Below are 15,111 nucleotides of genomic sequence, written 5' to 3'. Positions count from 1 at the left end.
GTCGTCACCACTGCTGCGATGCTGAAGTGACGGTATTTCCATTTCCTGTAGACAGCAAGACAAGTGCATAATTAAATGATTTATCAGTGGAATAATACTCTGCAGAACCTGAACATATATGAGATGTTTTAGGACATATTACCTGAAAATAAGTGTGAATGCAACTCCACAAAACAGTTTTTTGTTTGTTTTAAATACAGAAATAGTGTACAGGAAAATGTCTTATATATGAAAATCATGATGATTATCCTGGGGCTGGGAGTAGAGAATTAATCTCTTTTGTCTATCAGAAAGCTGCATCTGAATGCTGTTGTTGAAGCTGTAGTGAATGAACGATTATTACAATCTTTGTGATACAAGAGGAGGAGATTGGTGTTTGGCATATACCAGTCTGTCCAGGCCAGGCTTCCGGCACTACTGGGGAAGGGCCTCAGGCTCCTGCTAACAGGCTAATAGTTTGGACTATTGTTGGAATTCTCTGTCCCCCTAAAAATAACCTTTGCCTGAGGAGTTTTGCTATTTTTTTTTTCTGGCTCAATATGCCCTGGGTTACCACAGGTGGCAAGCATGGTATTAATATGGAGCACATCACAAGCTTTCCAAGTAGGTATCCCATAGGCAATATTGGTCCAAAGCTGTTTATTAACTTGTTACTGGTTCACGGAGCGGTACAATGCTTGGAAAGAAGCTGTGTGTGGGAAGTATATTTGCAAAATACCTGTTTAAAATGGCATATTTATTTGGAACTCAGGGTATTGCCTTCTGGTAGAGAGAGAGTTGTGTAGAATAAAATCTGCTGTCTCTTTGTATGCCTGCCAGCCTGCCTCACCTAGAGAGCTTCCCAAGAGCAACACCACTGCAAAATGCTTAGCTTGGGGGTTTGAATTCTTACAGTGCCCTTCACGCGCGCTGTGAGACTATGAACTGAGCTCAGCCCTGCAACCTACCGCCTGATAGCTCCCTAACAAGACAGAGCATGCTAATTAGAAGACAGAGTGGGAGGTAATGGGCATTGAATACAAACAGTTGAACACACATTCTACCATGTCTCCTATGTACATTCTGTTTATATGATGTTCTTAATAAAGCCGAAATACTAACATGGGTATGGGGTGGCTGCACTGTGGGTGGTGGCAGTAAGGTAGAGTAGCCAAGTTGAAGGAAAAGATGAAAGCAGGAGAGTGAAATGAGTAAACATGACTAAAACCTGAAAAGGTAGAAAATGCACAGCTTTATCAGTGATATAGCAGTGAGTAAAGACGTGGAAGGGCTATTAGATTGTGCAGAGGCTAGAAAACAGACCAGATGATTAGGTTGGTGGTTTTGTTTGATGCCAATCTGAGAGGTTGCAGTTTCTCCCAGCGGACAAAAGTGACTGCTTTCCTTTGTGGAAAACAGATGCAATTGGACTGTAGGAATTTGTGGGCTGATTTTGATGGTAGTTTGGGATCTATGTAAGTCTTGTAAAGTCTCTTTCTTGGCATTTCCTCTGAAGAAGTCAATGTATACAATGGCTAAGTTGGACAGAGAGCAACCGATATTCCTTTTTTTACTTTTCAGGAACTAGTACACTAAGTGGATGCTTGTTGCATAAGAAAGCCCTTTTGTGACTTCAGTTGTAACACATGGAGGAAAAGTTTAAAAATAATGAGAATATTTTTGATATCACTAGAGATGTTACTTTTTGTAGCCCATAAATTCTTTTCATTTGTCAATGGCAATTGTAATATGTTTCAAGCTGCTGTGTTTCTGCAGCAGCTGTCTTTTGAGACAGTTTAAGCTTCTTTTTAGGTGAGAGTGCTATGGTCCTCCATATATTAATGGGTAAAATGGGATGCAGAGGAGTGGAATGCTGAAAGGTCAAGCAGTGAAGTATCAGAGAATTACTATCAACTCCCTGAAATATATTCTATCTACTAGATGATAGCACATCTATAAATAAAAGATCTAGAAGTTTAATACCTGGAGACATAATTGAAAATAATAATAATAATTAAAACAAGTTCACGGCTGTTATTCTCTGCTGTCTGTGCCAGGCGTGTCTCAATTTCAGCTTATCAGACTGTCATTCCCAAACATTCAAAGGAACTGCAGAGCTTTTCTTCGACATGCAAATCTGATCTCATTGACAGGAAAGGCAAGACAACAGGAGGTTAGCCCTGGGAGACCTTTTCAAAATATAAATATGAATGTAATGGCTGCATTCATTAGGGAAGAGACAGAAATCTAACATGCCAACTATTTCTAACATATCCTTTTAAAAATAGTTCTGTTTTAATTACTGACTTGAGGCTTGCACTTGTATTTATGGTGTCCATGTTTAGATACTGTTGCACTTCTATCACCTATTTAAAAACCTCTCTAAGTCTTTGTTCCTATATTGTATTAACAGCATTGTAGTCAGTTTATTGTCACACTATCTGTACTATGGTAATATTCCTTTTTTTTTTTTCTTTTTTTTTTTCCCCTGCCAGCATTCTGGTCTTTTCAGCTGCAACTGCAAAGCCATCAGATGTGCCCAAGCCCCAAACTGCTTTGTGTCCATATTTGTGGAATGCCAGTTTGGATGTAGGAGAAGCTTCAGGAGGGATAGAAAACTAGGAATTTTACATTGCTTTAGAGTGGACCCAAATGTAGACTGGTCTGCAAGCCAGCATAGCCTTGAATCTGCCTGCCTGAGCAGCCTATGCTACAGTGGTTTGCAACACCACCATATGGCTGTTGCCAAGCAGGCAAATAAACCAGTCCTCCTAGTGGAATATGAGTCGTTTTTTGTAAGATACCAAGAGAAGTGTACCGGACTTATTACCTGAGCTTCTGAAAAAAGGCAGTGGCTGTGTTGTCATCCTGCCCTTCCCACCCGCACTCTTCTAAAATAGGGATAAGAGTACTAGCCTTCTTGGGGTTCATTATAGTAAAACCAAAAAAGTGTGTAATATAGTAAAGAGGGTCTAATGCATAAGATGAATGGCAATGAAAATCTCTGTCATCAAATGTTTTACTAATGGCTCCTCTGAGCCTAATTATAGCGGTGCTCAATGTTGATCTTTATTCTTGTCATATAAACTGCAAACTATTCTGTTTAATCTGATTCTTTTTTTCCCTCCTCTCTCTTCTCAGGACTATAAATTTGATGGTATGACTCTGCTTTCCAGGGCCAAGAACTGTCCTCAAGGTCCAGTAAGTAGGAGCATTTTGCTGAATAGATTAGATTCTGTAACTGAGTTTAGATCTTCTTTTAAATTGCTTCAGTCATCAATCACTGGAACCAATTTTCACCTGTGACACCTTACTGCTTCTGAAGTGACTGTACTTGAATTTGCTTAAATGCTCTTTAATACTTGAATATATAGTATAGCAAAGATCTGTCTTACCAAACCGAATAAAACTGATTAGTGTCCCTGCAGTGTAAGTTCATTAACAGCCCAGTAAATCTATCTTGTGTGCTACTACCCATATGACATCAACATACAGCCTTGGCTTCAGGTTGTGTCTTACTGCGATGCAGAGGAGCACATTGTAGGGGAGGGTACAGCTGCAGGCCCCGCTGCAATTCCCTAGTGTAATCATGTCCCCAGATGAGGGCAGATAGAGAGAAGAAAACAAAAGTTTGGAGAAGTTCAGTGGCATGCAAGAGCAAAGCGTTCACGAGAGTAATGCCACTGTTTGCTTGGACACTGAGCCAGACTGGACCCAGAGAACTACCTTATATTGGCTTAAAGGATTGAAATAATCTTGTCCGTCTCCATCCAATCCTGCACCTATCCTTCCTCATTTTCCATATAATACTATCATGTGGCAGGAAATAGGTGTACCATAAAATAAGTTTACTCTAAGGTATTATAGACCTGATTTTCAAAGGTGCTGATGATAATTCAACTCCATTTGATGTCGCTGAGAGTTCAACATTTGTTGCAATCAATTCCCTTTAATCTTTTTTTGTCTCTCTGAAACACTAATTTCATGCCATTGGGCCTTTTCAAGTGCCTGTGGCTGGATGATGCCGGTAATTGACATTACTTCATTCTATGCACATTTGGGGTTTTTGTTTTTTGTGGTTATTTTTATTTTCTTCTGATTACCTAAATTGTATCCCCACAGACTTGAGGTTGTAGGAATGTGGATTTATGTCAGAATAAGGAAATAAACGATATTTCAAGGATTTGGCAAACTCTGTTCTGTTTGCAGGCATAATAAATGCAATTTTAAACATGAACCCTAAACAGTAAAAGTTCCTTGAAAGGAGGAGATGATTGGACTTTTTCCAAATGAACACTGCCTTTCAGTTTGAAATCACTGCCTTTTGAAACTGCTTTAAATATAAAAATATCTTGAATGATCAAAATATGTACAAAATATATTTACTTTACATGATGACGATTTGACAGAACTCTTTTTTACTCCATATACTAATTTTTGGAAGGATATCTTCTTTCAGTAATTCTTTCTGCACTGACACTGATACTTCCTTCCTATTAGAACAGCTTTCAAAAGCTTTAATAGCTGCTGAAAAGTTGCAGCCTTTCTGTTAGTTTGTCAAAAGTTAACGCGTAAAATAATGCTGTGAGAGGTGAAGGCTTATTTTTAGAAACTTGTTTTTGTGCTTCTTATATTTGCATTGAAATTAGATTTGTATTGCTTAAAAATGAATGTTTTGAAGAATGATGTAGTGTTTTTCTGGCTGAATATATTTTCTAAAATGGAAAATGGTCTGCTACAAGTGCAGAACATGGTTTTATAAACACCTGTCATTTTATATTGAAAAGCTCCCTCTTCTCTTTGAAAAAAGAGGGAGGAAAGGGATGGGGTGGGGGCTCTACAGAATTTGTTGGCAAAACTTAACCTGAAAGTTCTGAATTTTTTTTTTTTCTTTATCATTGAATTCTTTCATTGCTGTTGCCTGTAAGAAAGTGTCCTCAAACTTCAAAGTATTGCCTTAAAACCCAGGATTACAGGTGTGTTGCTTGAACCTCAGTAACTTTTAGACCTTTAATTATTGCTTTTTTGCTTGTGTTGGGGTGAGGGAAAGAGTTATAAAGGCAAGTTTAGCAGTTTGTTTTCAGCTACTGAGGAGGGTTGTGACAGGAAGAGAAAAGGGTTTCATGTTTTCTATGATATTTCTGATGCCACACAACCGTGGCATAAAAAATGAGTTAAGAGTTGAGCTTATTTCTCTTGAAATTACACTGTCTCTGATGTTGCTTGGAAAATTGTTTGTTGTGATGGATGAGAATGAATACATAGATTTTTCAAATGTGTTGCCAGATCATTGCTTATAGAACAATCTGGTAATAAAAGGAGAGTTGACAGATAAGAATTCAAATGCATCTGATAATGAATTATTGAATAATGCCCCAGTTCCAGAGCCTGAAAGGCTTATTTTCAGTGTTGGGTTTTTTTAAGAGTTGTTGGCTGCTTTTCCTGCTCTTAGTGACAGATCCTATATGAAAGTCTAATGCAGCTGAAATTCATAGACTGAATTTACCTCTGTCTTATATAATTGAGACTTTATTGAAATGGCTGGAGTTACAGTGATATAAAACTACAGCAGCAACTTGGTGGTGAATCAAATCTATCAAACTTCATGTTTCTTGATAGGTATAGCTGCTTAATAGATTGTTTGTTAAATAATTCAAGATGTTTTCATTAAGCTGAGTGACTGTGCCTTTTAAACCCTTTCTTTTGTTCCTAAATCTGATCAGGCAATCAGTTACACCTGTGGAGCAAAGAAAATCTAACTGAAGAAATGGCTGTTGGGAAGCTTTAGGAAGTTGCTGGCTGCCAGAATCTGGAGGGTTGTACTTGGGCTAGGATTCTGCCGTTTCTGTCCCTTTTCTTATAGCTTCCTGGAAGTGCTGTATTCTTATCTGCGGTTTCATACTCTTCTCTAGGCTACCTTAAACCCTCATTCCTGCTTATTTAAAGGTTTATATTTTCTAAAATGGCTTTGCCTTTTCCTCATTCTCCATTTCTCAAATTCTTGTCTATATATTGATATTTGATAACAAATATCATGTACTGTTTTTAATCAAGAGATGTTGAGAAAAGGTACTGGGAGTAAAATAGGTCTCTTCAGGGTAATTCAGTAGGGACAATAATGATTTTTGCTGAGAAATAAAATTGCTGCAAGAATTGCTGCCTGTGATCTGAATAGAAATGTGCTAGCTACCTGAAATTACCTTATCTCTTCTGCTGCTTTGGGAGAGAGATCTATTAGCTGGACATAATGGCTTGCACAAAAAAGTGGATTTCTTTAAATTTCAGGTTTTTGTTGAATGGAATGTATTGTAGCACCAGCGTTTTTAATAAATAAATAAATCTGTCACTACCAGGGACAAGAGTAGAACTGAAATAAAAAGCAGCTCTTCCCTAAACATCATCACAGAGCATTTGGATAACGTTGGGCGGGAAGGGAGAGCCTTTTGCAGGGGAGAAGGGTGCTGCTATCTCATATGATACTGTAGAACTGTTCTAATTTAAGAGAATAAAAGAAAGAAATTGGGGCAAATCCTGATTTATATATATATTTTAAATTCTAAAACATAGAGTATATATAAAAGAATATATATATTCAAATATATTGATAGCCTTTTCCTCTCCCATCAGGTTATGACTTGTGTGCTAGTACTGAAGTAGGTGCATACCTTGCTGAATTCTTGTTATCAGGGGTTAGCCTTGCATAGAGTGGTAATGATGTGGGAGTCAACAAGGTCGTAGCTATTTTATTATTCTCAAAACAGCAGATCTTTAGGGTAAGCGGACAGAGGTTGACATTTTGATTTTTCATTGTATTAAAACAAAGCTTGGTGCCATCTAGGCTGGCAGTAGAGATGATACTAAGCAATGCCTTGTTCTCTTAGCAGCCTGCCTTCCTTTAACTGTCAGTTCTTTGGTTTCTGTGCTTTAGCCAAGGAGTTAAGTCAGTCCAAATAAAATAAGCGATTTCCAATAGCTGGAAATTCAAATGCTAACAAGCATGTGAATTGAGATTGCTGCTGAAATGCCAGGTACAGTTTGATAGAAGATTTTTGAACATTCATGGTTCTGATGTGGAAAAAAAAAAGCTGGGTTTAGACAGTAGCTCAATACATAGAGGGAAGAGATACCTAGCACAGAGGACGTTTATGAATAGACTGAGTATCAATGTAAGTTTTTTCTTTGATTTGTTACTCATGAAAGATAAGCCAAAATGATGTTTGGAGCCTCTTAATCAAGTTTGGTTGCAGACCTCTTCTTCCCATTGGAAGATTAAGGAAGCCACTCTATGGGCTAAATGGACCGAAACAAGGTTCTTTTAAAAGGAATCGCAGAATAAGCAAAAGAGAAAAACAAGTGCTTTTGCTGCTGTCCATAATATTCATGTTTTGGTAATTCTACATATTGGAATTTAACACACTTTCAGGAGGGAGTTTGAGCGTACTCACAATCTATGAATGAGCAAACAGAGATGAAGCTAGCAGTACTACATTGTAGAGTGGAGTGTGCTCCTGTAGATGGAATCCAAGAGACAGTAATAAATAGGTATAAACAGACATTTCATATAGCGGTTCTCTAAAGCTCTACTTATATAATTTGAGTGAAACTAAAGGAAATGTGATAATTTTGCCCACCTTTTCCTTTGACTCTTTTTCTTTTGCTTGATTTTCAGTCAGGAGTTGCAAAAATGTGCTACTGGAAAACAAAGGAATAAAACTATTTATTTGCATAAATATTTGCACAAGCAAGATTCTTAATATTGTATAGCTGCCCATCAAACAAATTCTATTTAGTTGTGTTACCAGAATCACATACTATTCATTTTGATGATTTTATCATTATCTTAGAGGCAGATAAATCAATGCATCACGAATATTAAAAATATTTATAGTTCAGTTAATATTTTCTTTGGTTTTCTTTCACATTCTGTTCATATTAACAATGTTGTAAATTATCAAAATGTTTAAAAACAAAGCCAGAAAGCAGGCCTTGAAAGGTAGCAATAAAAACCTTTGAGAATCCCCTATGGATGAAGAATATAAATTTGAAAACAATACCGAAGCAACCCTAACCGCCCTTCCCCACAAAGGTCCCTTTTAACTTCCCTTAATATTGCTATCACTTTTATATATTCATTGCAATGTGTGCTAAGAGCCAGCTTATGCGTATTAATTTTCTGCCGTTTTTGAGGTGACTTCCAGTAGGATAGTCTGTATTGCATACTGGTGAAGCCAGGATTTTAGGAATGACAGTAAACTGAAATCTCATCAGGGCACTTTCTGTTTAGTATTTTCTGTCCGAGGGGAATGACAGTGGGGATGAACTCTGAGATTTAAAGTGTGATGACAAGATGCCATCTAGTGACAATTTGTAGGAAATTGTAGTTCACAGTCTGTGTTTATAGAAATGTTTTCTCCTCTCTGAGATTGTATTTCAGACCAGAAATTCCACCATCATTATATCACCCAGAAGTTGTTTTTCTGGAAAATTATTTTACACTGGATTCAACTTCTGCTGTATTAAATGCAGGACACATGATCAATTCATTTGCTTTCTATACTTACCTCTGGTTTTGCTTTGCAAAAGCAAATTCTGCCACTGCTGCCTCTTCCAAATGATCTAGTTTCTCTGGTAAGCATAAAATGTGTTTCTTGGTGAATTTGGTGAGGTAGTATTTCAGCGGTTATACTCTTACCTGGCAGAAAATACATATAATAATGGTAGAAGAGAAGCTATTTTGAATATAGACTATTTTTATTTTTTTTCTTCAAAAAACCAGATTAAATTAAACTTGTATTTGCATATTTATTATATTGCTTATTGGAAGAACAGTTTTTTACTCAGTTGCTGCTTAGAAATATTAGATACATAAAATGACTGGTTTATTGTTTGTCAAAACAGTTATTTTCTTTACTGGGAAAACAACAATTTGACAGAGATTGAAATTAGTTATATGCTCTTTAAGTAAAACGCTATGTTGAATGGTAAATGCCTTTTTCTGGTAATAGACTTCTAGTTTCCCTAGGGACAGCCAAATATAGTTTGGGAGAGTGCCTTCTTACTGCATCCCGGGAAAAACCATGTTGGATACGGTTTCATTTTGTTCCGGAAGTAACCTTTATAGCAGGTTACCTGAGAGTGCGCAGTGACTGCTGTCCTCTCAGCCGTATTAGCACAAGTGTGCGAGGAAAATTTCCATGTTTTTATCAATGTCAAATGCTACCAAGTTTTACAGGACATAACTCTAAGACGTCAAAATTCAAGTCAACAAGGTTGACAAGTCAACACATCCTCTACTGCGCTGTGAAACTGTCTGTATTCCTATCTTTTGTACTTAACAGAAAATAGAATGTTATTATGCTACTTCACAAAAAGAGTGACTGTTTACAAAAGGTGAGATTACTGAAGAAGCGATTTCATAAATGCCCTCATATTGTACAGAACTTGAAGATATTCTTAACCTGAAGCGTGTGAACAGTCCATTTGAGAAAGATCAAAGCATTTCATAATAGTTTAATGGTTTAGCAGCAAGTAATCCATCAGACCCAGAATAAGGATTTGTGGTGTACCTGTTTGAATAGACACATATAATTTGGTTTTGCATGTAAATGAGTTTGACAAATACAAATTATGTGCAAAAATAAAAACAATTTAATTTGCAATTACCATATTTGGGGACTCTGACAGTCTGAATGTCTTTAGGTTAAAGACCAAATGGCTAAGAAAGGACCGTGTTAATTTTATTATTTGTAGGGGAAGACATTTGCTTTTTGATTTCCTTTTTAAAAATCAAACCTCTCTTCCCTTGACTGTTCATGGAGTTCCACGGGAGCTGTGTAGGAAGTGTGTATGTTAGGAGATAGATTTGCTTCTAAGGAAATAGCTAAATATCCATTCAATGCAGAATAGTATTAAAAAGAAGACAGAAAGAATTAAGCTTCCAAAAGCAATCTTGTAGTTTTGACATTTTTTAAAAATGGGGTTATGAGAGTAATTGAAGCAATTGTAAATTCTGCGTATCACTCATCAGTGTTTTCCAATTTGCGTCCTAAGAAAACTACCAGTAACTTTCTGCCTAAATAAGATAGAAAGTGTTGTTAAGAGCATGACCATGGTTATACTTGGTGAGACTATCCTGCATGATATTTTCTTCTAGTATGACCTATAATTTTAAACCTATAGGAACAAACAGATGTGCCATAATTTTTAATATATTCCTAAATTTCTCCAAGTTATGACTGAGATATAATGGCTTGTTAAGGAAGTCTCTATTTTAGCATTTAATAATTTGTAATAAACAGTTCCTAAGATTTTTCTCTGAATGGTTTTTGACCCTGCAAATCTTTTTGGCATCTGCAGTATCTTTAATTCTGTCTTTTGATCATTCAGTTGAATGGGGCTTCTTCCTAGTTGGGGAATATAGAAGTTTTCTATGTTGCTACTGTTTTATTTTAAATTTACATATAACATTGGAAGAAATCTGCTGATTCTTTTTATTTGTATACATTTGTATACAAAAAGTCATGGTACAATAATTCAGAATTCTAAATATCTATCAGATATCTAAATATCTGTTTTATGCCACGTGTTTTTTTATTATTTAAAAGCCACTGACAAATCTCACATGAGTAAGCTTGCCAGTTTAATGTTTATAGAGAGTTATAGCTGTTACTAATGCCACATATTGTCGGAGTAAACTGTGGGTTTGATTAAATATTTCTGTAATGATGTTATCAAGGCCTCAAGCATCTGAAATACGGTAAACAAATGTGCAAAAGTACCAATAAAGAGAAAAGTAAAACTGTGAGGCCTGAAATGGATGTGCCAGAGTGTGGGTGTTTTGTTATTCAATCTCCATTACCAAAACACTTCATGAGTGTGGCAACAAAATGTGAGTCACTGGAATGAATGCAAGAAACTGGGACTTAAGAGGCTGAAATCGGATCCATAAACACTCTAATAGCAGCAATGAAGGGTGAAGTTCTTTTTCAGTTGCTCTGAGACAGATTCAAAACTGGCATTTTAAGCTAATACTGCTGGAAAATTCATTGCCTACAGTTAGGCCTTAGATCTAAAATCAAAATTAATATTTGCAAAAAACAACTAGTAAAACGATTAACAAATGATTTTCCAAAAAAAAAGTGTCGGACACCAGTGAAATGAGACTGAACACCAGAAGCAGAATTAGCCATGTAGAAAAGTAATGTGTCTTGGTAAGACAGGCTTATGTTGAATCCAGCCAACAAAGTGACAGTGGTTTAGGTCTGAATCGGTGAGATGAAAGTTTTGGGATAAAAGCATCAGTGCAGAAAAGAAATACTTGGGGGTGGGTGGAGAAGACAACCTATTGCCTCACAATTAAAGATCTTTGTTTCCTCCGGTGATATAAACATCTTTGGTGTTGAATATCTGTTCTAATATTCATAATGCCTGTTTGCTCATTAAATGAATTAATTCCTACAGAATTCTGGGATGAATAATAAATATTGAATTGAACTCCTGTTAGCATCATATACTGGCTAATCTTACCCTTGAGCTCATTGGTTGAGTGCAGGTGTAACAGTTGATTAAAGTTAACTAAAGTCAAATCACCCTTTTAAGCTTGCAAAACAAGTTTTTCTTCTCAGTCAAATGATATTCTTTCAATCTTTTTTATTTTTTCATACATAGAATAAAATTGGTATTTTTAGATTTAAAAATAGTCTTTTTATTTGCCAATAAAATTATAATAGTTATTTACCCTAATTGCCGGGGGGAAGAGTCAATGCTTTGACAAAACAGTCTTGAAATGTACTACCAAAAAAGCAAACATTTTCAATTTCTGATAAATATTCCCTGTTTTCTGGCTAAAAAGGTTCTGCTGTTTCAAATCAAACTCCACACAGAAATACGCTGTTTAGACCATTGTATTTAAATGCAGGTCAGATGACCCATTTGCCATCTATGTCTTTTGGAGTATGTTTTTTTTATTCTATTGAATTTTTATATGTATTACAGACAGAAAAGAACACAACAGATAACAATATGATGAGGTTATTTCTCCTTGTATCAGAGTTTAAGTCTATTCTTGCTTTTCCTCTTTTAGAACCGTTAAAAAACACCATCCTCCTCTACCTAGGAAGTATTTTCCCCATGGGCTGTTAAACAGCTGCAGAACTGTGATGGGGCTGGGGACTGCATTTTGGCAAGATACTTGAACTTTGAGAGATTGTTCTGTGAATCTTCACCCAGTGACACGACACAAGCATTCGCAATACGATAACGCAGCACTTAAATCACAGAATTTCCGTAGGCACAGAAAATTTCTAATGGTGCCCCTCTAGCTGCTTTTCAAGAGAACGGCTTTCTGTGCTCTCTGCAGAGCTACAGGATTTCTGTTTGTTACAGTCCAAGGTCAATGACAGAAGCTTGGTCCAGTATATTGATAACAAATTACTGGAGAGGGTGAAATTTCACTGTATGTCTGCCTTAAGTGTGTCTTAATCACTGGAAGTAAATATTTAAATATGTTATGAAGAGTAGAAGCCAGAGTTTTGTTTACCTACCTGTGTGTTTGTGTGTGAAATCATCCTTTTGTGTGCTATTTCAGTGAATGACCCCAACATTTGGAGCCCTTGGGTTTTATGTCCCTAATACCTTAAAAATATTTTAAGATTACACTGTGTGCTTGCTATTAATGTTAATTTTAGGAGTCTTTTTATCTTTTTTCCTGAGTCCTAAATATTTAGTCTTTGTGAATTCCTCTGGCCTTGAACTGACATATCTCTCTCTGAGTTAAGAGTACATTTATTCAGTTGAAAGAACTGGGACAGAACCGTTGTCGCATACATATCTCCTATATTCTGTGATTAAAAACTTACGTGGAAGTCAGGGACGGATATCTGAAACGCCAGGATGGTAGCCAGTGGCCTTTTAATGGTGAATACAAATAAGGCAGTGTTTGTATGCCATAGGGAAAAAATCATAACAGAAAAAGGAGTTTGTTGCAGCTGTGCAACTGTGCTTTGTGCAAGTGCAACCACTGTTCTTTTGTGAAAATATCGCACTAATTGTTATGGACCTTTTTAAAGCTTTGATTCAAGCTATTCAAGGAACTGACATGGCTCACACTGACTGGTAATAGCAAAAAGTAGCTGTGATTGGTGAGATTTGTGGAATTTGTGGTATTCTGTAATAAAGTATGGAATTTTAGAGGATAAAGTCTTCGTTGTCCGTGTGTGTTACAGAATCCTACAAACCCTTGGTTGCGATTTACAGTATGGTAGAGTACACCCCCAGACTGGCTGTAACTCTTTGGGTTGTGACAGTAGATTACAAAAAGCAAAAGTATTCTTCATGACAAAATCATTAAATAACTGTCTAGTCTCAGGTGTGTTTATATCTCAGTGTTCTCTCCACACAAGCTATTGATAGAAAGGAAAACTGCATTTTTTTCTCTTCACTAAAGTTTATGTACATGAATAGTATTTTTTTTATCAATGAACAGGGCTGCTATTTCAACATTTTATCTCTCTAAAGACTTAGAAAGTGCCTAAGATACATCCAGCTTACTTTAGGTTCATGGTCTTCATTAAGGTGTGCTTGTGCTTTTTGAATAAAACTGAACAGATGAGTAAGTTTTGGCTTACTTCATTATGCAATATAAAGCAGCTTTCCGTGCTTGTCTTTTTTTTCCCTTTAACAGTAAGTTGGAACCCATATTTTATTTTTCATAGTAAAAGGTATAAGGGCCCTTGAGCCCAAACTAACAATAAAATCTGATGAGGGAATGCCCTTGGGCAGCTGCTTTTAATATTGCAAGTCCCAGGACTCTGGATTTACCCATGTAATGTGTTAATGCATATGTATTGCTCTTCTAGACCTGCGGCCATCAGAATGGCACTGCTTGCTAATTAGAATACGGTATCAGTATTTTCTGCAAATCCTCATATTATCTGTGCATTATTAGCAGTTTCTGAGCTAGTGTGCAACCAGTATCACAGTGAATCTGATTTCTGCATGATGTTTTGACTAACCCATCACACTACGGAGCAGATGGCATGCTGCTCTGCAGTATGCAACTCCAAAAGATAGCATTTGCCAGAATTATCACAGGTCACTCTGAGAAGTTGTACAGAGTGGGATAGGAGAGTGGAATTAATTGATTGCCTTTGTTCAGGAAGCTGACCAACATATAAAGAATCATAGAATGCTTTGGGTTGGAAGGGACCTTAAAGATCATCTCGTTCCAGCCCCCAGTGAGGTAACATATCCTGTTATCAACTGTGTATATATCGTAAGACAACACCCACCGCACAAGAACGCCAACCAGTTGTTGGTAGGAGCCCCCTATCTAGAGGTAACTGGAAGTCTACATAGCACATCTTCCTAAATGAATAGAATAAATGGAAAACTGATTAGCAAAGCAAATGGCATGATTTAGGTTTTTGAAAGGGGAAAAAAAGTCACAGCTTGTAAGATGCCCGTGAAGGTAGTGAAATTACCATGTTTCCACTTCCCATGTACCTTTTCAAATGTGAGATGTAGTCAGAGAACGTTCTGTCGTAGATACTGGGCTATCAAAGGCTCTGCTCGGTCTGGTCGATACGGCTTTAAAAGTCTCACCTGCGTGTACAACCTAGTATAACCAAAACAAAAGCAAGAAAATGTTTAACTGTGTTAGAAAAGGCCTAGATTTTATATGCACTGTCAAAACAATGAAATTTCTATTCTACCTTCTTCTCATTATGACTGATATAACCGAAAGTGAATAGTCTAAATGAAATATAATTATAGAGGTCCTGTTCTCATGTATTGGTGCTCTTTTATCTGATTCCCTCTGCCTGTGATTTTTGTTTTTCATACAGAATTATCTGAGGACTTTATTTTTTTTTAATTCCTGAACTATGTGAGGAACTGTACTTTTAAAAGGAATCGAGTTACCCGACGTTCAAGTTCTATGTGTGAAAACATAGTATTTTAACATTGTTTCCCACTTCAGCTGTAACAGAGGATTTCTGTGCTATCATGCAATCTTCGTGGACAAAAGCTTTTAAGCTTTTCCAGGATTGGACAGGGGAGCTCAGGTTTCTCAAAGAAAAATGTTTACCTATTCCATGCTGTTACAGTTTTGTTTTGTTTTTTGTCTATTCAACC

The 15,111-nt window shown here is 36.6% G+C and overlaps 1 protein-coding gene across 1 annotated transcript in view; it reads left to right on the top strand.

Annotated features, from left to right (window-relative positions):
- Positions 1–15,111, top strand: part of RBFOX1 (RNA binding fox-1 homolog 1) — a 1,256,716-nt gene that overhangs the window by 138,612 nt on the left and 1,102,993 nt on the right. The window contains exon 2 of the mRNA XM_074158514.1: positions 3,121–3,180. Coding sequence (XP_074014615.1) covers positions 3,121–3,180 — 60 coding nt within the window. The remainder of the gene's footprint in view (positions 1–3,120; positions 3,181–15,111) is intronic.

The sequence above is a fragment of the Numenius arquata genome, chromosome 14 (assembly GCF_964106895.1).
Source record: "Numenius arquata chromosome 14, bNumArq3.hap1.1, whole genome shotgun sequence".
Lineage (NCBI taxonomy): Eukaryota > Metazoa > Chordata > Aves > Charadriiformes > Scolopacidae > Numenius > Numenius arquata.
This window is presented reverse-complemented; position numbering and strand designations above follow the sequence as displayed.